This window comes from Rhodamnia argentea, chromosome 3, assembly GCF_020921035.1.
Source record: "Rhodamnia argentea isolate NSW1041297 chromosome 3, ASM2092103v1, whole genome shotgun sequence".
Taxonomy (NCBI): domain Eukaryota; kingdom Viridiplantae; phylum Streptophyta; class Magnoliopsida; order Myrtales; family Myrtaceae; genus Rhodamnia; species Rhodamnia argentea.
In genome coordinates, this window is record NC_063152.1 from 29372245 (window position 1) to 29398072 (window position 25828).

General features: G+C 39.5%; 2 protein-coding genes across 3 annotated transcripts; both read right to left on the bottom strand.

Moving 5' to 3' along the window:
- Window positions 1-17418: 17418 nt before the first annotated feature.
- On the bottom strand, window positions 17419-18171 carry LOC115743142 (auxin-responsive protein SAUR77-like). Its single transcript, XM_048276144.1, has 2 exons — window positions 17648-18171; window positions 17419-17615 (listed from the first exon to the last, which is right to left on the bottom strand). Exon 1 carries the CDS (start codon window positions 18035-18037, stop codon window positions 17648-17650), a length of 390 nt encoding a protein of 129 aa, XP_048132101.1. The 5' UTR covers window positions 18038-18171; the 3' UTR covers window positions 17419-17615.
- A 1014-nt stretch (window positions 18172-19185) lies between these two features.
- LOC115743140 (AT-hook motif nuclear-localized protein 8) lies at window positions 19186-24553 on the bottom strand. 2 transcript variants are annotated; one of them, XM_048275444.1, is made up of 6 exons: window positions 24129-24553; window positions 23765-24095; window positions 23577-23629; window positions 22196-22327; window positions 20118-20279; window positions 19186-19740 (listed from the first exon to the last, which is right to left on the bottom strand). In XM_048275444.1, the coding sequence occupies exons 1-6, from the start codon at window positions 24348-24350 to the stop codon at window positions 19456-19458; spliced, it is 1185 nt and encodes a 394-aa protein (XP_048131401.1). In that variant the 5' UTR covers window positions 24351-24553; the 3' UTR covers window positions 19186-19455. The 2 variants fall into 2 exon arrangements, with proteins under 2 accessions (XP_048131401.1, XP_030533653.1); XM_030677793.2 differs by having other exon boundaries at window positions 23765-24552.
- Window positions 24554-25828: the final 1275 nt, after the last annotated feature.

Below are 25828 nucleotides of genomic sequence, written 5' to 3' on the forward strand. Positions count from 1 at the left end.
TTTGTCGTCAAATAAGTTTTTTGGTAAATCACTGTCCCGACATAGGTAGTTCTCCGATCACTTTGCTTGAATAGAGCTTTTTTTTTTTTTTTTTTGTTGGGGGGGGTTGATTTGCTTTTGAGAATGATCAATTCAATGGGTATCGGCCATATTTATAGCCTAAGGAGCACTAGTTGCTCGAATCAGAATAGTGTCGCTGATTTATGCACTTACATTTCATCATGTGAGACCTTATGGTAACCTAATCATGAATTATAAAAGGTTGGATTATTTGCCAATCGTGCAATGCCAATATTTGGTTGACTTTTAATTCATGTCGATCCTTTTAAGTAAATTCTTTCTAAGTTAGTGATTAATTGCGTCAGATGTTAGGCTTGCAATATATTAGTCGTGAGTGATGCAAGTGCCAAGAAATACTAAAGCCAATATTGGTCGAAATTGAAAGTAGAGTTTTTTTTTTGGTCGAAAAATCGAAAGTAGAGTTCGAGGAGCACTAATATTGTTGTCAGGTCGTCTATTTCTGTCTTCAGAAGTTCAAATACTCTGTTTGAGCAGCTGGCAAGCCGAACCAAGTAATAGACCAGAAGTTAAAAAAAAATATATATAAATAAGTTTCTCATTCAGCTGGTCGATCAATTTCGCTTCATGTTCCAAAGTGCTTGTTGGTGGATAATATTTTCTTGGAGAAATTATCAAAAAAATCATAAATCTATCGTAGTTGTGCTAATTTAGTTCTAAACTTTTTTTTTTCCAATTGAATCCTAAACCTATTCAAATTTTAACAATTTTGAGTCAATTCGATCAATTTTTATCAGAAATTGATGACGTGGATGCCAATCATTCATTAACCATCCTACGTGGCACTGACCGCACTAACGAGAATTTTTTTCGATCTTTATTTCTTTTCTTTTATTTTCATTATTAAGTGTCGACGACAACCGGCTGAGTGCAAGGGCAATGACCCTTTCCCCGATTAGCGAGGGCTCACTGCCTTTGCTCAAATCTAGGCTAGGGTTGCAAGCCCTTGCCCTCGCCTAGTGGCCGGTAGATGTCTTTGGGCCTTGGCCAGTGGCCACTGTCCCTTAACAAAAAAAAAAAAAAACTGAAAAAAAAGACAGAAAAACTAATAAAAAATTCACATCAGTATCGACAATGCCACGTAGGACGGCCGACTTCTATGTCATTTATTTTTGGCTAAAATTGCTTTGATGGACTAAATTAGAAAAATTTGAAAAGGGTTTAAGACTCAATTGGAAAAAAAAAAAAAAGGACTGAATTGCCACAATTGTAATAAGTTTGGGATTTTTTTTTGTAATTTTCCCCTACTTTCTTTTCAATACCTCCTACAGAGTTACTGAGGTCTTTTTCATACCATTTTTTTTTATGTATTATAGGAGCTCCTAGGACGGAAGAAGTGTCCTAGACATATCCAACGCATTACGTATCAAAATTCTATTGTTTTGTCTCTCTCTCTCTCTCTTTTTTGGGCTCGTTTATTTGGTTTGTTTTACTTTTCCTTCTTGGTAATTTGTTCAATTGAAATTCATACAATATATAGTATTTTCTCTCTCTTCAATTTATCTCCCTTTATAGGTGGAGTTTGTATTTTGTAAAGTGCAATCAATCAAGGCTCAACTTTTGTTCTTGAAGCGAGAATTTGGGGCTTCAAAGTACTTCTCGCTCCATCATTATTATCCTTCGTCATAGATCCCTTATCACTGACTCCTAGCCTACGACACTGTATCACCACCACAACACACAATAGTCACGTAAGCAGCCACATCAGCTTGTGCCACGTAGCCTTCATATGCCGGTTGGTTCTCTCTTTAGGACACCAAATCACTTTGGTTATCTACCTAGGCATTTTTCGGATCTTTCTCCAAGCTCATGTTGACTTATTCTAAGACACCTTAAGTTTGAGGAGGATGTTGAAGATGACAATGATATTTCACTTAATTCTTCATATCTCTAGGTGTTATCCATATATCTCACTTGATTGTACATATTCCTTATTGATTTATAATTGAGGTCATGATTATCTTGATAGATAATCATCTATGTGTTCTTCATAATGAGATAGATAAAAATATATAAACTATACTTTTGAAAGATCAATACATACTTACCTTACCAATATATATATAAACTATCAAATTCTCTTTTCCGTAATATTCTTATATGTGATAACTAAAAAATCTTAGAAGTTTGAATCATCGTAATACAAGCATTCAGATGTTCTGTACTCTTTATGATGCTTGAATGTTCGTAATAAAATGGGAAAAAGCATTTCAAGTGTATACTAGTGTTGGTTCTTGGAAAATTGTCCAAAAAGTCCTAAATCCGTTACACTTTAGTCAATTCAGTCCTAAATCTTTTAATAGCTTCAAATTGAGTTCTAAACATTTTTGCAACTTACCAATTAGAAATTACTTATGTGGACACCGGCTATCTTACATAGCACGGTTGACGCGTATGTGAAATTTTTTTCAATTTTTTTTTTTTGTTAAGGACGGTGGCCCCTAGCGGGCCATCGGCAACTAACGAGACCCGTAGCCCTCTCGGCCAATGGACAAGGGCTCGTGGCATTTGCATACTGCTAGCGAGCCCTCGCCCGGACCCGAGCGAGGGTCGCCGGTTGAGGTCGCGGCCCTTGCATAGAGTTGGCAAGGTCAGCGAGACTTGCGTTGTAAATTGTGGTGATTTCTTAACTCGAAAATGATTATGAAGTATTGCGTAACTTGAGGTTATGATTTTCCTTTTTTTTTTTTTATGGTTTTCCACATAAAAAATTTGTGCATCTTCTTCATCTTGGATTTTTTTTTGTCTTTCACGATTCTCATTCCCGACACACGTCGTGTTGTAAAAGGTCACATAATTAAAAGGGGGATTAAGAACATCGAACATGCAGAAAAAACATCGGGAAATACATAATTACAATCGTGGTAATAAAAAGTTACTATTGCCTGCATTACGACCACTCCTAATCTTCTCGAAGGACACTAGAACAAGGCCTAAATGAACTCTGACTTGTACTACAATCTCATCCATCACAGCAACATTTGGCATGTCTTGTGAGCACTTCGATCCTCACGCCGCGTGCAGGAAGGACTCTTCCACCTGCGACCAAGGAAGCAACAAAAAGGAAGAATCAGTCATAATTACGAAAGGGAATTTTTATTAGAAATAAGAACCCAAGTAATAACCGAGAAAAATTAATTAATACTCAATTAGCCTTCTCTGAAATGCATATTGCCGATGTACATGTGATTAATGTGCAAAATCCAAATTTTCAGAAAATCGAAACTTTACCCTTGCTATGTTGATATTGACAAAAGAAATGAATTTTAATGGGATCAGTGACTTACAAGGGAAAAGGCAGAGAAAACTTTGTCGTCAAAGAAGTTTTTTGGTAAATCACTGTCCCAACAAAGGTAGGCCTTCGATCACTTCGCTTGAATAGAGCATTTTTTTCTTTTGGGGGTTTTTTTTTTTTTGGGGGGAAGAGAGAGAGATGGGGTGGTTTGATTTGCTTTTGAAAATGATCAATTCAATGGGTATCAACCATATTTATAGCCTAAGGATCACTAGTTGCCCAATTCAGAATAGTGTCGCTGACCTATGCGCTTACATCTCATCATGTGGGACCTTATGGCAATCTAATCATGAATCATAAAGGGTTGCTAATCATGCAATGCCAATATTTGGTTGGCTTTTAATTCATGTCGATCCTTCTAAGTAAATGCTTTCTAAGTTAGTGATTGATTGCATTAGATGCAAGTGCCAAGAAACACTAAAACCGAATGTTATGCTCGCAGTATATTAGTCGTGAGTGATGGAGGTGCCAAAAAACGCTAAAGTGGTCATTTTTTTTTTTTACAAAAGGAGCACTCAAGTGATATTTCTAGTTTTGGTATTGAGGTGAGCATCGTACGAAAGTTATAGCACTTCCAGTGTCCTTTTTCCCAAATTTGATACTCAAAATTCAGGATTGAATCTTGCCTTTTCGATTAGAGGGGACTGCTGACACTCTAGCTAAGGAAAAGAAAAATAGTAAAATCCTACTCTACTTTTAGATTTTATCACTTGTAACTTTCATTGTAGTCCCATTAAATAAGTTGGTTTTAATCCCTCAATTTCATTTCACCATATCCATTACTGAGAATTTGCTCCTAAAAAAAAAAAAAAAAGGATTTTCAGCTACACGGTTCATTCTTGGGAGGCCATATCGGGAGAAGAAAGTTTTTCCTGATGAATTGTTCCGACCTTACATGTGGACTTACCGACTCGGTCTAGCTATGTCGAGTCAAATGACAAATCGATTTGTCACATCGTTTTACAAAATAGAAGAGAAGATAATGTTGATAACAAATTGCATTCACGCATTTATTCACCTAAAAATCAATACTTGTTAGCACTAACCAGTATGTAGAATTTGGACAATCAATGTCCGAACATTGTGAATATAGGAGAAAGGAGAGTTTCTTGTTCCTACTAGGTTTAGATCCATTTACGGAAGTTCTTGCTTAATGACAAGCATGTTTTTCGGTTATAAACTCTTTTGCAATTTCAGAAAAAATATATATATTTTCGCCACTCCATTGATCAATTTATCAGTTTCCTTCGTGAACTTCTGGGTGATTAAGGTGGAGACAACGAGGCATCCTTCGTTTTGCTGGGGAATCAAGCCGAAACACAGGGCTCAATAGTCAGCCCAATTCGAAAATAGCTAAACAGCCATTGCGTTCCACCCCAACTTTGGGGGTAGAAAAGTTTCCAATTTTTATTGGACGTAGAGTTCGGGGAGCACGGATATTGTTGTCAGGTCGATCTATTTCTGTCTTCAAAAGTTCAAATACCCTGTTTGAGCAGCTGGCAAGCCGAACCAAGTAACATATCAAAAGTACAAAAAAATAAATAAGTTTCTCATTCAGCTGGTCGATCAATTTCACTTCATGTCCCAAAGTGCTTGTTGATGGATGATATTTTCTTGAAGAAATGATAAAAAAAAGTCCTAAATCTATCGCAATTGTGTTAATTCAATTCTAATTTTTTTTTTATTAATCGAGTCCTAAACTTGTTCAAATTTTAACAATTGAGTCCATTCGATTAATTTTGATCGGAAATTGATGATATGAACGACGGCCGTCCACCAACTATCCTACGTGACACTGTCGGCACGGACATGAATTTTTTTTTTCTATCTTTATTTATTTTCTTTTATTTTTCATTATTAAGTGTCACTAACAACTGGTCAAGTGCGAGAGCAACAACCATTTCCCTTGCTAGAGAGGGCTCACTGCCTTTGCTTAAATCTAGGCCAGGGCTGCAAGCCTTTGCCCTCGCCTAGTGGCCGGTGGAGGTCTCTGGGCCTCGGCCAGTGGCCACCATCCCATGACAATAAAAAACTTTAAAAAAAAAGACAGAAAAACTAATAATAAATTCAAAAAAATATTTAAAAAATCAACATCAGCATCGACGGTACCACGTGGGACGACCAGCGTCCATGTCATCCATTTTCGGATAAAATTAGCTTGATGGACTAAATTGGCAAAATTTGAAAAGGGTTTAAGACTCAATTGAAAAAACAAAAGACTAAATTGCCATAATTACAATAGATTTAGGACTTTTTTTGGTAATTTTCACCTACTTTCTTTTCAATACCTCCTATAGAGTTATCTCATGTATTATTAGGCAGTAAAATAGGGATAGTATTTTATTTTTTTTTCGTCGAATAGGGATAGTAGTGATTTTTTTTCGGTCGGATATAGGGATAGTAGTTTGCGGCGTTAAAGTTGTTTATTCAGCTTAGGTCTTTTGCATACCATTTTTTACGTATCAAAATTCTATTGTTTTTTTTTTTTGGGCTCTTTTATTTGGTTTGTTTTACTATTCCTTTTTGGTAATTTGCGCAATTGAAATTCATACAATCCATAGTATTTTCTCTCTCTTTGATTTATCTCGCTTTAATAGGTGGAGTTTGTATTTCGAAAAGTGCAATCGATCAAGGCTCAATTTTTGTTCTTGAAGCGGGAATTTGAGGCTTCAAAGTACTTCTCACTCCGTCGTTATTGTACTTTGTCACAAATTCCTTGTCACCGACTCCTAACCTGCGACAATGGATCACCACGACATCACACAACAATCACGTAAGCAGCTACGTCAACTTGTCTCACATTGCCTCAATACGCCAGTTGGTTCTCACTTTGGTTATCTACCAGGCATTTTTCGGATCTTTCTCCAAGCTCATGTTGACTTATTCTAAGACACCTTGAGTTGAGGAGGATGTTGGAGATGATTATGACATTTCACTTAATTCTCCATATCTCTAGGTATTATGCATATATCTCACTTGATTGTACATATTCCTCATTGATTTATAATTGATGTCATGATTATCTTGATACCTTAGATAATCATCTATGTGCTCTTCATAATGAGATAGAAAAAATATATATAAATTTTCAAATTCTCTTTTCCGTAATATTCTTATATGTGATAACTAAGAATTCTTAGAAGTTCGAATTATCGTAATACAAGCATTGAGACGTTCTGTACTCGTTATAATGTTTGAATGCCTGTAATAAAATGGGCAAAAGGATTTAAAGTGTATATTAGTGTTGTTTTCCAGGAAAATTGTCCAAAATGTCCTAAACCTGTTACACTTTGGTTAATTCAGTCCTAAACATTTTAATTGGTCCAAATTGAGTTCTAAACCCTTTTACAAGTTGCCAATTGAAAATTACTATTGTGGATGCCTGCTATCTTATATAGCACAATCAATGCATACGTGAATTTTTTTCAAATTTTTGATTTGTTTTTACTAAGTGCAGCGGCCCCTAGTCGCCCACTAGCAGCTAACGAGATTCGCATCCCTCTCGGCCGCGGGATGAGGGCTCTCAGCATGCGCATACGGCCAGCGAGCCCTCTAGAGTTGAGTGAGGGCTACCAGTCAAGGTCTCGGCTGTCGCGCAAAGTTGGTGAGGTTAGTGAGACTTTTGTTATATATTGTGGTGATCTCTTAACTCGAAAATGATAGTGAAAAATTGCGTAACGTGACCCCGTGATTGTTTTTTTGAAGGTTTCCATATAAAATTTTTTTGCATCTTCTTCATCTTTAATGTTTTCTCTTTCACAAATCTCATTCCCGACACATGTCGTGTAGTAAAAAGTCACCTAATTAAAACTGGGAGTACGAACATCGAACAAGCGGAAAAAACATCGTGAAATACATAATTGCAATAGTGGTGATAAAAATTTACTATTGCCTGCATTACAGCCACTCCTAATCTTCTCGAAGAACACTAGAACAAGGCCCAAATGAACTCTGACTTGTACTAGAATCTCATCGATCACAGCAACATTTGGTATGTCTTGAAAACTCTTCGATCCTCATGCCGCGTTCGTGAAGGACACTTCCACCTGCGACCAGGGAAGGAACAAAAAGGAAGAATAATTAATACTCAGTTAGCCTTCTCTGAAATGCATATTACCGAGGTACATGTTATTAACGTGTAACATCGAAATTTTCAGAAAATTGAAACTTTACCCTTGCCATGTTGATGTTGACAAAAGAAATAAATTCTGATGGGATCGGTGACTTACAAGAAAATAAGCAGAGGAAAATTTGTCGTCAAAGAAGTTTTTTGGTAAATCATTGTCCCAACATAGGTGCGTCTCCATTCCCTTTGCTTGAATAGAGTGAATGATCAATTCAATGGGCATCAACCATATTTCTAGCCTAAGGATCACTAGTTGCCCAAATCAGAATAGTGTCGCTGACCTATGTGCTTACATTTCATCATGGTCGACCTCATGGCAACCTAATCATGAATCATAAAGGGTTGGAATAGTTGCTAATCGTGCAATGCCAATATTTTGTTGGGTTTTAATTCATATCGATCCTTCCAAGTAATTGCTTTCGAAGTTAGTGAGTGATTGTGTTAGATGTTAGGCTCGTAATATATTAGTCATGAGTGATGCAAGTGCCAAGAAATGCTAAAACCGAATGTTAGGCTTGTAGTATATTAGTCGTGAGTGATGCAGGTGCCAAGAAACGCTAAAGTGGTCTTTTTTTTTTTCACAAAAGAAGCATTCAAGTGATCACTTCAAGTTTTGTTACTAAGGTAAACATGGTACGAAAGTTATAGCACTTACAGTATCCTTTTCTCCCAATTTGATTCTCAAAATTGAGGATTGAATCTTACATTTTTTATTTGAGCGGACAACTGACACTCTAGCTAAGCAAAAAGAATATAATAAAACCCTACTCCACTTTTAGATTTTGTCAATTCTAACTTTCATTGTAGTCCCATTAAATAAGTTGTTTTTAATCTCTCAATTTCATTTCACCATACCCATTATTGAAAATTTGGTTAATTGAAGCCTAAACTTATTTAAATTTTAACAATTGAGTCCATTCGGCCAATTTTGATCAGAAATTAATGACATGGACACCGACCCTTCACTGTTCTACGTGGCACCGCCGGCACCGACGTAAATTTTTTTCTGTCTTTATTTTTTCTCTTTAATTTTCACCATTAAGTGTCACCAACAACTGGCTGAGTACGAGGGCAACGACCCTTTCCCCGACTAGCGAGGGCTCACCGCCTTTGCTCAAATCTAGGCCAGGCTGCGAGCCCTCCTCGTCGTCTAGTGGCCGGTAGAGGTTTCTGGGCATTGGCCGGTGGCCACCATCCCTTAATTATAAAAGAATGAAAAAAAAAAACAAGAAAACTAATGAAAAATTCAAAAAACAATAAAGAAAATCCACATCAGCATAGGTAGTTTCACGTAGGACAACCGGCATCCATGTGATCCATTTCCAGCTAAAATTGGCTTAATTGACTAAATTGGCAAAATTTGAAACGGGTTTAGAACTTAATTGGGAAAAACTTTTTTGGTAATTTTTCCTACTTTATTTTCAAGACCTCCTACAGAGTTACCTCATGTTTTATTAGGTAGTAAAATAGGGATAGTAATTTTTTTTTGGTCAAATAGGGATAATAGTTTCGCACAGTATCTTTGAACCAGGAGTACGTCGCCGACAAAACGTTTCAAAGATACTATGCGAGCTAATGGTCGATGACACAGGAGCCGAAGCTCCGATGATTCACCCAAGGTACGGGACGCTACTATACGACCTTACCCAGCGGTAGCCATTCGAAGACGACGTAGAGTCTATTTTTCCCACCATCACCCCCCTAAGTTGAGAGAAAATATTTTTCTTCCTTTCATCCCAAAAAATACCCTCGAATAGTCCAAGGAGATCCTATAATACATTAAAAAAATGGTATGAAAAAGACCTAAGCCTCATAACAAATTTTAACGCCGCAAACTACTATCCCTGTATCAGACCAAAAACATAATTCTATTGTCTTGTTTGTCCTTTTTTTTTGGCTCATTTATTTGGTTTGTTTTGCTATTCCTTCTTGGTAATTTGGTCAATTGAAATTCATACAATCTATAGTATTTTCTCTCTCTTCAATTTATCTCCCTTTTTTTTTGTCAGAATTTATCTCCCTTTAATAAGTGGAGTTTGTATTTTGTAAGGTGCAATCGATCGAGGCTCGATTTTTGTTCTTGAAGCGAGAATTTGGGGCTTCAAAGTACTTCTCACCCCGTCATTTTGTCCTCCCTCACAGATCCCTCGTCACCGACAGCACACAACAGTCGCGTAAGCAACCACGTCAGCTTGTGCCACGTAGCCTTCATACACCAATTGGTTCTCTCTTTAGTACACCAAATCACTTCGGTTATCAACCCAAGCATTTTTCGGATCTTTCTCCAAGCTCATGTTAACTTATTCTAAGACACCTTGAGTTTGAGGAGGATGTTGGAGATGATTATGATATTTCACTTAATTTTCCATATCTCTAGGTATTATGCATATATCTCACTTGATTGTACATATTCCTCATTGATTTATAATTGATGTCATGATTATCTTGATACCTTAGATAATCAACTATGTGCGCTTCATAATGAGATAGAAAAAAACATATAAATTATCAAATTCTCTTTTCCGTAATATTCTTATATGTGACAACTAAGAATTCTTCAAAGTTTGAATCATCGTAATGCAAGCATTGAGACGTTTTGTACTCTTTACAATGCTTGAATGTCGGTAATAAAATGGGCAAAAGGATTTAAAGTGTATATTAGTGTCGTTTTCCTTAAAAATTATCCAAAAAGTCCTAAACCTATTACATTTTGATCAATTCAGTCATAAACTTTTTAATTGTTCCAAATTGAGTTCTAAACCCTTTTACAACTTTCCATTTAGAAATTATTGATGTGGACGCCGGCTATCTTACATAACACAATCGACACGTACGTGAAATTTTTTTCACATTTTTTATTTGTTTTTGTTAAGGGCGGCGGCCCCTAGCCGCCCACCGGCAGCTAACGAGACTCATGGCCCTCTCGGTCACTAGACGAGGGCTCGCATCATTTGGATACGGCCGGCGAGCTCCCGCCCAAAGCTAAGCGAGGGCCGGTAGTCGAGGTCCCTGCCCTTGTGTAGAGTTGGCGAGGTCAGCAAGACTTTTTTTTATATATTATGGTGATCTCTTTAACTCGAAAATGATAGTGAAAAATTGCATAACGTGACCCCATGATTTTCCCTTTTCTTATTTTGAAGATTTTTCACATAAAAAATTTGTGCATCTTCTTCATCTTTGATTTTTTCTCTTTCGCAATTCTCATTCCCCGACACATTTCGTGTAGTAAAAGGTCACCTAATTAAAAGTGGGAGTATGAACTATAGAAGAATATTTTGCCTCTATATTGAATGAATTTATATAGCATTACAATCGTTCTTATATACAATACAAGGGCTAACCATAGTATCTCAATAAATCAGGAAAAAACTGTAATAAAGAAAAAAAATCCATAATTTATAGGAAATACAACTCACGCCAACACGAACATCGAACAAGTAGAAAAAACATCGTGAAATACATAATTGCAATCGTGGTGATAAAAATTTACTATTGCCTGCATTCACTACAAAAAAACAAGGATTTAACCACGAAAAATTGACCAAAATTCGTCGCTAAACCGATTTGCGACGAAAATTAGCGACGAAAAAATATTCGTCGCCAATTCGGCGTCGCAAAATTTAGCGACGAAAAAATAAAGTTCGTCGCTAATTAGAGACGAATTTTGCGACGACTATTTATTCGTGGCTAATTAGCGACGTATAAGTTTCGTCGCAAATTAGCCACGAATTTTGCGACTAATTACTCTCCGTGGCAAATTAGCGACGAAACTTATTCGTCGCTAATTAGCCACAAAAAAAAATGTCGTCACTAAATTTAGCAACGAATTTTGTGTTCGTTGCTAAATTTTGCAACGCCAGATTAGCCACGAATTTTTTTTCGTGGCAAAATTCATCGCAAAACCCAATTAGCGACGAATTTTACTGAATTTTTCATGGCAAAATTTGCTACGAATTTTTATTTGTTGCAAATGTTTGTCGCAAAAAGCGCATTTTTTTTTAGTGTTCCTTTTTATTCAATGGCGTAGGGGGTGAGGGAGTCTTGGTTGGCAACGGGTCGAGGGAGTCCTCGGGCTGAGGTGGATGGCGACGGGGCTGGCGAGCTGGACGGTGGTGGGGGGGGTGGGTCTCGGCTGGAGCAGGGAGCGTCACGGGCAGAGGAGGAGCAGAGCAGGAGGGTAGTCGGGGTGCCGAGACAAGGAGAGGGAGAGAGACCGAGAGATGGAGATGGAGGTCGGGGGCTCGGGCTCGGGCTCGGGCTCGGGGCGGACGGCTGCAGGGACGGCTGCAGGCTGTGGGCGTCACGGCCTGAGTTGTGGGGAACAGAGAGGCGGTGGGGTAGAGGTCGACGACGGCTGCGCGGGGCTAGCGGGCGAGCGGCGACGGCCGCAACGGCGGGGTGACGACGAAGGCGGGTGGTGGTTAGCTGGAGGCTGGCGTCGGCTGGGAGGGCTGCCGAATGAAGAAGAAGAAGAAGAAGAAGAAGATGATGATGAACAGGGGGGAAGGGGGGTCTGTTCGCACCAAGAGGAGGAAGAGAGAAGGTGAGTGGGGGGAAGAGAGAGAAGGTGAGTGGGGTTAGGTGGGGGAAATTGAATGTTGTGGAGAGCGGAATGATAGAAAGGGGGCGGGAGAGTTTATAGAATGGGGTTAGGCGGGAGGAGAGAGTGGGAATCGCAAAATTTCAAAAGTTCCCTAAAAAATTTAGCGACGAAATAAAGTCCTTCGTCGCTAATTAGCGACGAAAAACATAATTTCATCGCAAAAATTGGGACAAATTCTCATTTTGTCGCAAATTGCTGATATAAATTAAATAAAAAAGAAAAAAAATAATTAGCGACGAAAAAATAATTTCGTCACTAATTTCCAGAATAAATTAAATAAATTTGCGACGAAATGTATTATTTCGTTGCAAATTTAGCGATTAACACTGTTTTTTCGTCGTAAATTAAATAAATTGATCATTTTTTTTATTTCCTTCATATTAGCGACGAATAATACATTTCGTCGCTAAATTAGCGATGAAAATAATGAATCGTCGCTAATTTTAATATTTTCTTTGTTATTTTTATTCATAGTGCTAATTTTGCGACGAAAACAAAAGTTTGTCGCTAATTAGCGACTAACGTTTATTTTCCTCACTAATTAGCGACAAACATCGATTTTCGTCGCTAACTTTTAATAAAAGAATTTGTGACGAAAAAGGACGTTCGTTGCTAATTGGCGACGAAGCCCATTTTCGTCGCAAAGGAGATAGCGACGAATAATTATTTCATGGCCATTTTCGTCGCTAATTAGCCACGAAAAATTTTTCGTGGCTATTTTCGCCGTTAATTAGCCACGAATTATTTTTCATCGCTATAGTTGTCACTAATGGGCGACGAATGTTTTCGTCGATTATTTCGTCGCAAATAGCGACGAATTTTTTCCGTAGCAAATTTTTCGTGGCTAAATTCGTATTTTTTTGTAGTGATTACAACCACTCCTAATCTTCTCGAAGAACACTAGAACAAGGCCCAAATGAGCTGTGACTTGTACTGGAATCTCATCGATCACAGTAACATTTGGTATGTCCTGTGAACTCTTCGATCCTCATGCCGTGTTCATGAAGGACACTTCCACCTGCGACCAGGGAAGGAACAAAAAGGAAGAATAATTAATACTCAGTCAGCGTTCTCTGAAAAGCATATTACCGAGGTACATGTGATTAACGTGTAAAATCGAAATTTTAAGAAAATTGAAACTTTACCCTTGCAATGTTGATATTGACAAAAAAATTGAATTCTAATCGGATCGGTGACTTACAAGAAAATAAGCAGAATAAAATTTGTCGTCAAAGATCTCTTGTCACCGACTCCTAACCTGTGATACTATATCACCACGACAACACACAACAGTCACGTAAACAGCCACGTCAGCTTGTACCACGTAACCTTCATATGCTTGTTGGTTCTCTCTTTAGCACACCAAATCACTCCGGTTATCTACCCAGGCATTTTTTGGATCCTTCTCCAAGCTCATGTTGACTTATTCTAAGACACCTTAAGTTTGAGGAGAATGTTGGAGATGATTATGATATTTCACTTAATTCTCCATATCTCTAGGTATTATGCATATATCTCACTTGATTGAACATATTCCTTATTGATTTATAATTGATGTCATGATTATCTTGATACCTTAGATAATCAACTATGTGCTCTTCATAATGAGATAGAAAAAATGTATATAAATTATCAAATTCTCTTTTACGTAATATTCTTATCTATAACAACTAAGAATTCTTAGAAGTTTGAATCATCGTAATACAAGCATTGAGATGTTTTGTACTCTTTATAATGCTTGAATGTCGGTAATAAAATGGGCAAAAAGATTTAAAGTGCATATTAGTGTTGTTTTCATGAAAAATTGTCGAAAAAGTCCTAAACTTGCTACACTTTGGTCAATTCAGTCCTAAACCTTTTAATTGCTCTAAATTGAGCTCTAAACCTTTTTACAACTTGCCAATTAGAAATTACTGATGTGGACGCCGGTTATCTTACATAGAACAATCGACGCGTACGTGAAATTTTTTCACATTTTTTATTTGTTTTTGTTAAGGGCGGCGGCCCCTAGCCAACCACCGATAGCTAACGAGAATCGTGGCCCTCTCGGCCACCGGACAAGGACTCGCATCATTTGGATATAGCCGATGAGCCCTCGCCCAAAGTTGAGCGAGGGCCGCCGGTTGAGGTCGCTGCCCTCGCGCAGAGTTGGCGAGGTCGGCGAGACTTTTGTTATATATTATGGTGATTTCTTAACTCGAAAATGATAGTGAAAATTTGCATAACATGACGCCATGATTTTCTCCTTTTTTTTTATTTTGAAGGTTTTCCACATAAAAAATTTGTGCATCTTCTTCATCTTTGATTTTTTCTCTTTCACAATTCTCATTCCCGACACATGTCGTGTAGTAAAAGGTCACATAATTAAAAGTGGGCGTACGAAGATTGAACAAGTAGAAAAAACATCGTGTAATACATAGTTACAATCGCGGTAATAAAAAGTTACCATTGCCTGCATTGCGATCACTCCTAATCTTCTCGAACACTAGAACAAGACCTAAATGAACTTTAACTGGCACTAGAATCTCATCTATCACAGCAACATTTGGCATGTCTTGTGAACTCTTCGATCCTCATGCCGCGCACAGGAGGGACACTTCCACCTGCGACCAGGGAAGGAACAAAAAGGATGAATCAAGCATCACCACGAAAGGGAATTTGATTAGAAATAAGAACCCGAGTACTAACCAAGAAAATTAACTAACACTCAGTTAGCCTTCTCTGAAATGCATATTACCAAGGAACATGTGATTAACATGCAAAACCGAAATTTTCAGAAAATCGGAACTTTATCCTTGCCATGTCGGTATTGACAAAAGAAATGAATCCTAATCGGATTGGTGACTTACAAGGAAATAAGCGGAGGAAAATTTGTCGTCAAAGAAGTTTTTTCAGTAAATCACTGTCCTGACATAGATATGTCTCCAATCACTTTGCTTGAATAGAGCTTTTTGTTTTTGGTTTTGTGTGTGTGTGTTGGGGGATGGGGCGTAGGAAGGGATTTGCTTTCGAGAATGATCAATTCCATGGGTATCGACCATATTTATAGCCTAAGGATCAATAGTTGCCCGAATTAGAATGGTGCCGCTGACCTATGTGCTTACGTTTCGTCATGTTGGACCTTATAGCAACCTAATCATGACTCATAAAGGGTTGGATTAGTTGCCAATCATGCAATGCCAATATTTGGTTGCTTTTAATTCATGTCAATCCTTCTAAGTAAATGCTTTCTAAGTCAGTGATTGATTGCGTTAGATGTTAGGCTCGCAATATCCTATGACAGGTTATCGGTCACATTGGACCGCCCGGAAACTGGACCGGTTCGGTCCGGTTCCAAGGACTATCGGTTTGGTTCACGGTTCCGAAAATTGGGAATCGGGACCACCAATCCGATTTCCGGTTCTTAAGGAGCACCGGACCGGAGCGGAAAAATCGAGAACCGCTCACCCCTACATTTGTATGTGCTCCGTTGTCGCCGTTGCAAGGTGAGACCGAGCTCGCCCGAGGACGGCGCCGCGACACCATGTCTTGGCGAGGTCGGCCTTGCCCAAATCCGGCGAGGCCGAGCTTTGCCCCACCACTATGGGGTGGCTCGGCCTCACCAAATCTGGGTGAGGATGAGCTCGCCCTGCGATGGCACCGCCGGCCTTGCCTAGGGATACCGGCGCTGGTGGCCCTCGCTTCCAATCTTCTACTTCAAGTCTAGAGGAAGAAGGAGCAAGGAGAAAGAAGAAGAAGATGAACAGTAAATGAAGAAAGAAAGAAAGGTAAAAAAGAACAAAAATTGAAAAAAATAAATATTATTAAAAATTACCACGTCACGTGCGCCGGCCAATCAAAGTTGGCCGAATGGATTGAAGTAGCGCAAATGCAAAAGATTTAGGACTGAATGGGTACGAAAAAAGATTTAGGACTAAATTAGAACAAATATAAAAGGTTTATGATTGAATTTGCAAAATTAAAAGATTTAGGACTGAATTGGTAAAAATACAATACGTTTGGGACTTTTTTGGTAATTTTTCTCAACTCACACGTGGATCTCAATGATGCATCTCTCCACTAAATAAGTCCTCAAATGGTCTCGAAAACTTCATTGTCGGTGAAAAAAAAAATTGAAAAAGGATATCCAATCAAATGGAGATCGACATGGACTCGTATGTTGCTTCGTAGGAAAGAGAGAAACTAGTCACGATTTATTACATTCTAAAGAAGACAAAGAGAGGAGGAGAAGTAAACGAGATCGGGGCGGTACCAACAACGTCCTTTCGTCCTCATTGTTGTACATTTTGCAAGCTATCTTACATTGCACCTACCATACATTTATCATTGTCCTTTTATCCGTGCCGAAAATGAATATATGATTGACATTTAAATTAGTGAAAAAAAGCCATAAAAAATCCTAAACTATGCTCACTGTAACATTTTTGCCATGAACTTTTTTTTTTACATTAAAAATCTCAAATTATGTCTATTGTGATACATTTATCCAATTTTTCGTGACATAAAAAAAACCCAAACTAGCACTTTTATGACGCATTTACCCTTCGTCAAGGTTTCGTCCGATGATTTTTCAAAAAAAAACAACGTCGTTTTTATTTTACCTAAACCGTGTGGACACCATGTCTACACTGTTTGCTTTTTGATATCCATGTAGATAGAATTTTAATGGCGCTCGTTGACGAAACCTTGAGGAAAGTAAAATATGTCACGCAGGTACAAATTTGAGATTTTTGATGTCATAATTTTTTTTTTTTTAGAGTAAACGTGTTACAATTGACATAATTTGGAATATTTGGCGGGCGACTTTTGCCCTTTAATTTATTTGCTAGACAGATGGTTATGGATGAGCTTTTTCATTAATCAATCACGTAGCCAATCTAACAATTAAAATGCGGATGTACGCGTATGCATCTCATCAGATGGGCAAGCCGCTAAGTGGATCACAATCTATGTTGTTGACATTTTCAACATGTACGACTCCATCGTCTTCAAATTATTTTGAACTTAGTAAGTAAATATAAAGTCTACGTCATGGATGATATGATATGATATGATATGATATGTAGAAATTGAAGAGGAAACACCAACGGCAAATCCAAAAGCGCTCCATGACAAGAACATGAACCTTCGCATCGTCGCACGTAGGACGGCTTCCGTGCATGTATATAGCGCCGGATCGACAAGACAACGGGACAATGAATATAACCTAATTTTGTATTATTGTTCATCAGATGACATTATGTCTAGGGCTTCAATCCCATTATTTTTATTCTTCCGGCTCTTAAATAATTTATCACTAATAACCCAAAACGCACATCAACAAGGAGCAGCATATTCTGAAGAGAATAGGTTTTAATACATTGAGGTGTCATTGAGTGTGTACACATCCAAATCAAGAACTTAGGGTTACGACCAAGAGCCGTTGGAGGATTTATCACGCCATGTAAGAAAATAATCATAGTTATAGAAAACAATTTATTAAATTAGTTCACAAAGTTTCTACCTTTGGACCTTTTTTCCAAATGGGTGCTTGTGCGTTTCGTCTCTAGTTTTCTTGAGCGTAGAAGTCGATGACCTCCTCCACGTTCAGCTGAAACAGCGACGGGCAGTCGTTGTGCATCAGCCACAGCATGTGCTCGAACAGGATCGCGTCCACGTCGACGAAGATCACCCTCTCCCTCCGCTTGCCCCGCTTCCTCGTGCCGCCAGGACCTCTCCGCCCTTCTTTCCTCGTGCTGGCGTCGATCAGTACCCTGAACGGGTTCTCTTCGAGCACGCACGAGTCAACCAAGAACACCCTCTTCTCCTTCCCAACAACCACGGTCACCGGGCTGTCAGGCTCACCCAGCCCGTCCTCGACAAGTTGCCGGTAGCCTGGCCGGGATCCCGAGCACCCCCGCCTCAATAGCGCAACCGGCAGCACCAAGCAATCCATTAATATCAACAGGGGGATGATTTGAGCGTGAGGGCAAGGAGCTTTTGAAGTGGGATTTAAGAGATGCGCATGCGAAATCGACTTATGTATACAGAGAGAGAGACAGAGAGAGAGAGAGAGAGAGAGAGAGAGTTTTCTCTGGAAGGAATTATATTAATCAGTAGAGCTTGACGAGGTCGGATATTGAATTGGCCAGCTAACGGCTAGAGAGAGAACGTAGGTAAATGTTATGTGTCGTTTTCCATTGTATGTGTTGTTTTGCAGATTGTTGGCCGAAGAGGGACGTTGGAGTGAGGCTTAAGAATATGCTGGAGAGGAAGGTAGGAATTAGAATAAGACTGATGACCATGGGATCATTAGTCCCATAAGACTCAAGCCGACACCGCGAATCACGCCAGCTATACCGAGAGATGTTGAGATCACAGAGTTACCGCGTTAAGAAGTAGCAATCCGCGTTCGATTCCTTACTGTGGATGTCAATAGTTGGCATAGTCGGTACGCGAGAAAAAGATTGACCCGAACCGCGCAAACCCTCAAGAAACTAGGGATGCCCGAGGCAAACTTAGAGCTCCACATGAGTAGGCAGTAGTAGTTGAAAGATCATGTTTTCAAGTACTGTATAATCTTCCCATCTCTTTTACATGGCCCCTGCTTCGCGTACTTTGGAGTCACTACACCAAGAAGCAATCCTTCTGCTTTGGTGAGACATTAACTCTTTGATTACTTTAGAAAAACCCTAACGATGGCTTCCTACAAAGGGAGTAGAATGTCACATGCAAGTTTATCAGTCACATTAGACCCGCCGAAACAAGTATACTTCCACAGATTCAAACTCGGAACTCTCGCTAATCACCTGACCGGCAAATTCCTCGTTCTTTCACTCTCATACACTAGTAACAGCATGCGCGCTGCAAGTCTTCAGTGCCTCGGTTATGTCTCTTCAGGACCACGCTAATCGGCTACTGAATGTATGTAACTATTGATTCTCAGCTCAACAAACTTCTAGTGCTAAAGCTATGCATGACGACAGATTACCAGAAGCCATCTCTGAGAGTACCTAGAGCAAGAGATTGACAAAATCCCAACACAACTCCACCCATTGAAACAAGAAACCAGAGATGCGGAGTAATTGCCGAAACAAGCATAGATTCCTCAAGAAAATGCTTCCCATGGTATCAACTATCAACAACAGCACCATGTTCCGATAAGATTCAAGTTCAAAAACCCAGTAACCAAGTTCAGAAAGAGAAAGAAGGCTAAACAAGAAATAAGATGGAGTCGATGAGAGGATGTCTCACTAAATCGTCATTCGGGTGATGCCTGCCAAGTTGGCCTAAATGTATATATTTCTGCGGCTACGATAACTAATGATCTCAACTTGAGTACCCAGAAAGCCGGTTATATCTGAGTTGACTTCTTCAGTGAGGAGTTTGGCCAGCCCACAGGTGGTGGTACATCTGCATATTGTGGATCGGCTGGCTAGTGTTGTTGTAGTGTCCGGAAGGTCGGTGGTTAATTGGGCTATTACCGTTTTCATCAGAAGATTCACCCGATGCTCCATCAGAGGGGGGACTCACTGCCGTCCCAGTCGCACCAAAGTTCAACATATGGGATTGTGGACCCTGTGGCGTCGGAGAAGAGTCAGACTTGAGAGCACTCGAAGATGCTTTCTTTGTACTTGAAAGGAAGCTTCCAACAATAACCTGTCACACAATTTGGAAAGAAACAATGAGAGAAGTCTGTATTGACGACATGGTTTCTCCGTTGCAGGGCATTTTCTAAGTTTCATCCCACCAAATTTTCAACAGGGCAGTAAATTCTCCCCATCTCCTGATTCCTTTTTAATGATCCAGGACAAGATAATAAAATTCCCTGAGTTTTGTGGCACCCAAGAGGCAGTGATAAGTTCTTCAAGAACTGGTGGTTAACTTATAATTTTTTTTGTGGGACCTTTCCACAAGAAATGCCCCTGTTCTGGAATCAACAGATTACACAACGATAACACATGGATGGCACTTTTCCGCACTGAGACAATGCCATCTTTAATTAAAGAGAGGGTCTTTAATGTATATTGACCAACCTGTACAGGTGTAGCGGCTATTAGCAATCCTGCAACCCCTCCACCCAACACTCGACCATCTGGACCTGCTAATGATATACTTAATGCGCCAGCTCTGCTGCGACCAGTTTCATTTTCAGGACACAGGAAGGACCCAGATAGACAGATTATCTCAAATCGGCCCTGTAAGGTGTTAAAGAGAGACGGGAATGTCATATGTGATGCTAAAAGAAATTTAAAGTCTAAGATGCTTTCCGAATAGTCCAGAAAACATTCTACTCTGGACCAAGGGTTACTCGATCATTTAAGAGTCAACAACACCAGTGACAATGAGGAAATTCTCACATCATGAATTGACATTGAAGTTGCTCTCTTGCAGCTTTAAAAGAAAATCCTTAACTCAGTACGAGATCATCACTTACGATGCTTCAAAAGGCGCAAGGAATAAATTTTAGGCATCAACATGAAGAGTTCATCATATTGGCGAAAACAATGCTTGAAATACAAAGAATATTCACTTAAATTATCTAGTCCTCCGGCAAATAGCGACTAAAACATCTATAGTCTTAAAGCCAATGTACAGTCAGGAGACAAACAGCACGCTAACATTAGTCAGAAAGGCCTGCTTGACGAACTATAGAAACAATCAACAAAGTAACAAGTAGAATTGTCTAGAAATCTGATTCAGAAAGACAACTGTCAGTCATATGGAAGATCTCCCCTGTGAAGACAGAGCAAGTACTCTTTTGATGAACTGACCAGAAACAGATAGGATACTAGATAGCAAAATCTCAGTCAAAACATCTAAAATTCTCAAAGCCACTGCTTTAGACATCAAAAGCTTGTCGGATTATAATGTCAATAGGTATACAACATCCACCATACATCCAGAAAAGTACAGTGCATGTTGTGCAGAAGCACCTCAAGAATTCCACAAGATGCAAGATCAGATGGAAATGAATTATTAAAATGTTTGGAGCAAATAGCATTGACCTGCATCAACTGATTATGCAACGATGAACCACCAATCATTGCATCGACTGCTCTAAAAAGTCCGGTCAGCAATTGCACATACAACAGAAAGCAAACTTTAGAGAGAAAACATTGCTAAAAACCACATTCAATCCTTCTCATATCCTCACCTATTTCGTCTATTCAACTTTCACTAAAAGCCCACAAATATCTGATCCCCGTAATGCTTACGACTATTATAACCACTTGCCTCCATCTCCTAAGGCAATGTATCAGTTCAAGTCAACTTCTTAGCGTGTTCGATAATTTTTTCAATTGAAGCATATATTTCATCCAGCAATGCGAAGATATTCGCATGCTGTGGACCAGAAATTACAACTACATATATATCCGATTTCAGTATCTTTAGATTCTTTACTAGCCAAGAAACCATCATGAAGAAAAGGGCATCACACCTAGCAAGTTACTGGCCACTATAGATAATTGACGCAAACACGCATAAAGATGGCAGTTTAAGTCAAATAAGTCAAGAAACGAAACAAAAAGATACCTTCTTCCTCAAAGCAAGCATTCAGTTAAAAATGCTACATGAAAAAAGCGATTCCTACTAGAGAATCGTCAAATACTGGTGGAAACACCACCAATCATGAAACACTTTGACATGTTGTACATACTTGACTTATCCAATTTTTTTTACCTACTTTGCAAAAAAATTCTTATCCTTCTTCAAAAGACCATCTACAGCATGCACAAATATGTTGCTAAATAAAGTGTTAACCATATCTAGAAATAATCCATCAAATAGTCTTTCCCAACAGAACCAAAATCAAATCTTATGCATCATTTCCTAATTCTGATTCATTGGTAAGACTTCAGACATTTATAATTCTCCCATCATTTAGCTCATCACTACTCAAGGAACTTCTGAGTGAGGATTTTGGGTTCTCTCACCAACCCACAATCTACGCTCTTTCTCATCATTACTGAAGTAGCAACATCTCTAGTGTTGAAAGAGTTTTCTTTTACCCATGTAAACATTTAGAAACTAAAACAAATGTACTCTACGTTGCGTCTATATCATTCTACTTATGAAAGACTGGCTAATTAGGCAAGAACACGAAGATCACCTCATATGTCACAGTCCCACCATTCAATGCTGGCTGCCTGAGGGTTACATTGCAGATAGCTCCACTTGCTGAGAGAATACAAATTGTACGAGGTCCTTGCAGAGAAAAGGCCATAATTTTGGAGGCTACGTCCTGCAAATCCAGAAAGATATAGCTGAGGACCAGAGCATCTCTACTTGGAACTACAGATTTCTGCTAACAACAATGAGAAGGCGAATAGGTACTTATTGCAAGCATTCTTTATGCAAAATTAATTGAGGAGATTCTACATTGCATTGGAAAAAGGGAAAATGAGCATAAACGAAGTCTAAAATACTCCATTTATGATTGAGATTTCATCAGAAAACAAATCTAGCAAAAACTGTTCAGCTAATCAGCTGTTAAGACTGAGTCATAGCATGATCATGTCAGTTAGAAAGTGTTTTTCTAAAGTCGGAGAAGCATTAGAAAATAGTATAGCGGCGATCCTCCAATATCAAAATGCTATCAACAAGTCTAGTGTCCAATTAGGAACTAATAAAAAGCATACATTACAAAATCCCACTACGCCATCCAAGAGCACCTAAACAAAGGCAGTATACACGCTCAAGTGTATGGGCATGCACGAGAGAGAGAGAGAGTAGTTATAAACGAGAACATCATTTATGCTATCTAATAGCTCCTACATGAAGGTACAAGAAGTGTTCACCAGAGCATTCCCCATACACGAGAGAGAAAGAGAGACTAACATGAGAACCTCATATATGCCAACTAACAGCACCTAAATGAAGATATCCAGCACTCACGAGCGCGTCGGCAAGCTCTGAGAGAGGCATTTACTATGAAAAGAGGACCTCATTTATTCTAGTGCTGTTCGAAACAATATATAGCAATTCTTCCAAGAAAAGAAAAGATAAACTCTAAATGAAGTTCATTGAAGATGATCTATAGTAACCGTGCGTTCATATGATTAATCTTCATTATTGGCACACGATCCATCAATTACACGGTGTTTCATCTCATCTAAGTGACTGGAGAAAGATACAATTGATCAATCAAAGAGCAAGTATACCGATTGGCATCCCTATATAGACAAAGAAAAACGAGCGAAACTTCAGGCTTCTCAACCAAGCGAATTACTTTCATTCATCTAAAACTCCAAATTGAAAAACCAGGACAAACGTTGAACTAAAGAAACACTCTTCGCCGAAGACACAGTAGTTAAAAAACTCCAGAACGATCAGTACGCATCAGCACAAACAATAGAAAGATTACTGTTTGTCGTGCTTAGAACTACACACCATCAAGAAACTACATGCTAGAACCCTAATGCAGCTGAAATTCAGCGACCACATTCTTCTCTATTCAAAACCATCCAAAACAAAAACAAAAATTCACATACCTCACCAGCGTCAACATGGATCACATGCGGAGTAAAACCAACTCCACCAACTCCTGCCACCATAAAACAAAACTCAGCTCGTCATTCCTCAAAATCACACCTTTGCACTTACAAACCCCAGAATCTACCAAAAACAGCAAAAGAAGAAAAAAAAGCTTCGTCTTCATTAAAAAAAAAAAAAAAGTCACCTAAAGCATCCATTTGCTTCTTTCCCAACCCAGGTGGCCTCCCTCTGTGCTTCTTGGCCTGATGCTCAGACGAGCCCGTGAGGTTCCCATCACCCCCGCCGCCACTGGTTCCACCGCCATGGTGATGATGATGATCCCCGCCAGAGGAGGAGTGCACTGAAGTGGGTCCGAGCCCTAGGGCAATGTTGCCCTCGGGAGTGTACTTCCTGGGCCTCCCACGCTTCTTTTTGGCCGGCTCGATGGAGAAACCGCCCGGCCTCAGCCCCGCCTGCGACGATCCGTCGTAAATGCCGCCGGCATTATTGAGGGAATCCATGCCCTCCGGCTGCTGCTGCTGCTGCTGGTGCTGGTGCTGGTGCTGCTGGTGCTGGTGCTGGTGCTGCTGCGGCGGGGGTGGCGGTGCGGCGCCCACCATGGAGTTGAAGGGGAACCTGTGCTGCATCATGACCGCAGACGAATTGGGGTTGATCAGGTGCGGCGGCTGCTGCGGCGGCGGTGGCTGTGGTGGGCCGGCGTTGGGGTAGGAGCCGGTGGACCCCACAACCCCCACCATCCCCGGTGGCGGTGCCGCGTCCCTTGAGTCCATTTTGCTTCCCCCCCTGAATCCTCTTGATCTGGGGAAAGGTTCACCTCTCTTTCTGCTTGTGGGGTGGGGGTAAAGGCGAGATTTTTATTGTTGGGAAGCGAAGAGAGGGAAATGAGAAGCGTGAATGCAGGTGGGTTTGGTTTTGTTTTGCGAACTCTGAGCTCTTTTTTTTAATCAAAGTTCAAAGTAGAGACCCTACTTTCGATGGACAGAGAGAGAGAGAGACAGAGAGAGAAACATGGGGCTTGCTTATATAGTGGGGGAGACCATGGTGAATAGGTAGGGTTTTAAATTCTTTGCCAATTTTAGGGGTTTTGGTGGATTTTCTTTTGCGGGATTTGGCTTTTGATCCAAGGTAAATCAGCATCCCTTTTGGTGTTTTAATACAAAATTGCCATTGTTAAGGCATAGATAGAGAGGGATATAAAAATTAAAAAAAAAAGGTCAATTTCTTGGCATCACTGGTATAAACCACAAAAATATTGTATGCATCGAACTCGTTCGTGATCGCTCGATCCGACTTATTCGGAAAAAATTTTACATGCATCGAACTTGTGCGTGCTTTTTTACCAAGGATCGTTAAATTCAAACTTTTTTCTCGTCATTCGACATTACCTAGTTGGAAAAATCTGCATGCATCGAACACAAACGTAGGCGACTGTTGGTTTCGGATTTTTACCCGTTCGACGTGACTTATTTGGAAAAAAAAATGGCATGCACCGTACTTGTATCGGGCTCAATAATTAAGGACCGTTGATTTCGATTTTTTCCCCTACGACACGGTTAATTTAGAATTATCTGCATGCGTCGAACTCATACGTGCGCAATAATTAAGGACCGTTAATTTCCATTTTTCCTCATTTGACAAGGCTTGTTTGGAAACATTTTCGTGCGTCGAACTCGTACGTGCTCGATCATTGATGATCCATAATTTCGATTTTTCCTCGTTCGATAGCACTTATTTGCATAATAATTTTGCCTGCTTTTAGACTTGTACGTGCTCAAATTGTCAAAGAATTTGCAATTTCAAATTTTTCCCCATTTGATATCGCTTATACGGGAAAAAAAATTTGTTCCGTATACATCGAACTCGTAAATGCTCAATAGATAAGAATAGTTAATTCCTCGTTCGATATCGCTTATATGGAAAATTTTCGTATACATCGAACTCATACATGCTCAATAGGTAAAGACCTTTAATTTCGATTTTTCCTCGTTCGACATGACTTATTTGGAAAAATTTGCACGCGTCCAACTCGTGTGCCCAATCATTACCAATCGTTAACCTCGTTTTTACCTCGTTCGACATAACTTAATTGGGAAATACTTTTACATGCTGCGAACCTGTTCATGCTCGATTGTTAATGAATCGGCAATTTCAATTCTCCCTTATTTGATGCTTGCTCATATGGAAAAAATTTCGAATGCGCCTGACTGGTGAGTGCTCAATGACATAAAAGATGGAAATGGATCCTCTA

What these genes read in the sequence shown, in the direction of transcription:
- LOC115743140 (XM_030677793.2), bottom strand. Translation starts at nt 24,350, where the DNA reads ATGGACTCAAGGGACGCGGCACCGCCACCGGGGATGGTGGGGGTTGTG. An exon ending in GAAGCAAATGGATGCTTTAG is followed by an intron (nt 23,630 to 23,764) that starts GTGACTTTTTTT and finishes TTATGGTGGCAG; the next exon opens with GAGTTGGTGGAGTTGGTTTT. An exon ending in TAGCCGCTACACCTGTACAG is followed by an intron (nt 19,741 to 20,117) that starts GTTGGTCAATAT and finishes ATTGTGTGACAG; the next exon opens with GTTATTGTTGGAAGCTTCCT.
- LOC115743142 (XM_048276144.1), bottom strand. Translation starts at nt 18,037, where the DNA reads ATGGATTGCTTGGTGCTGCCGGTTGCGCTATTGAGGCGGGGGTGCTCG.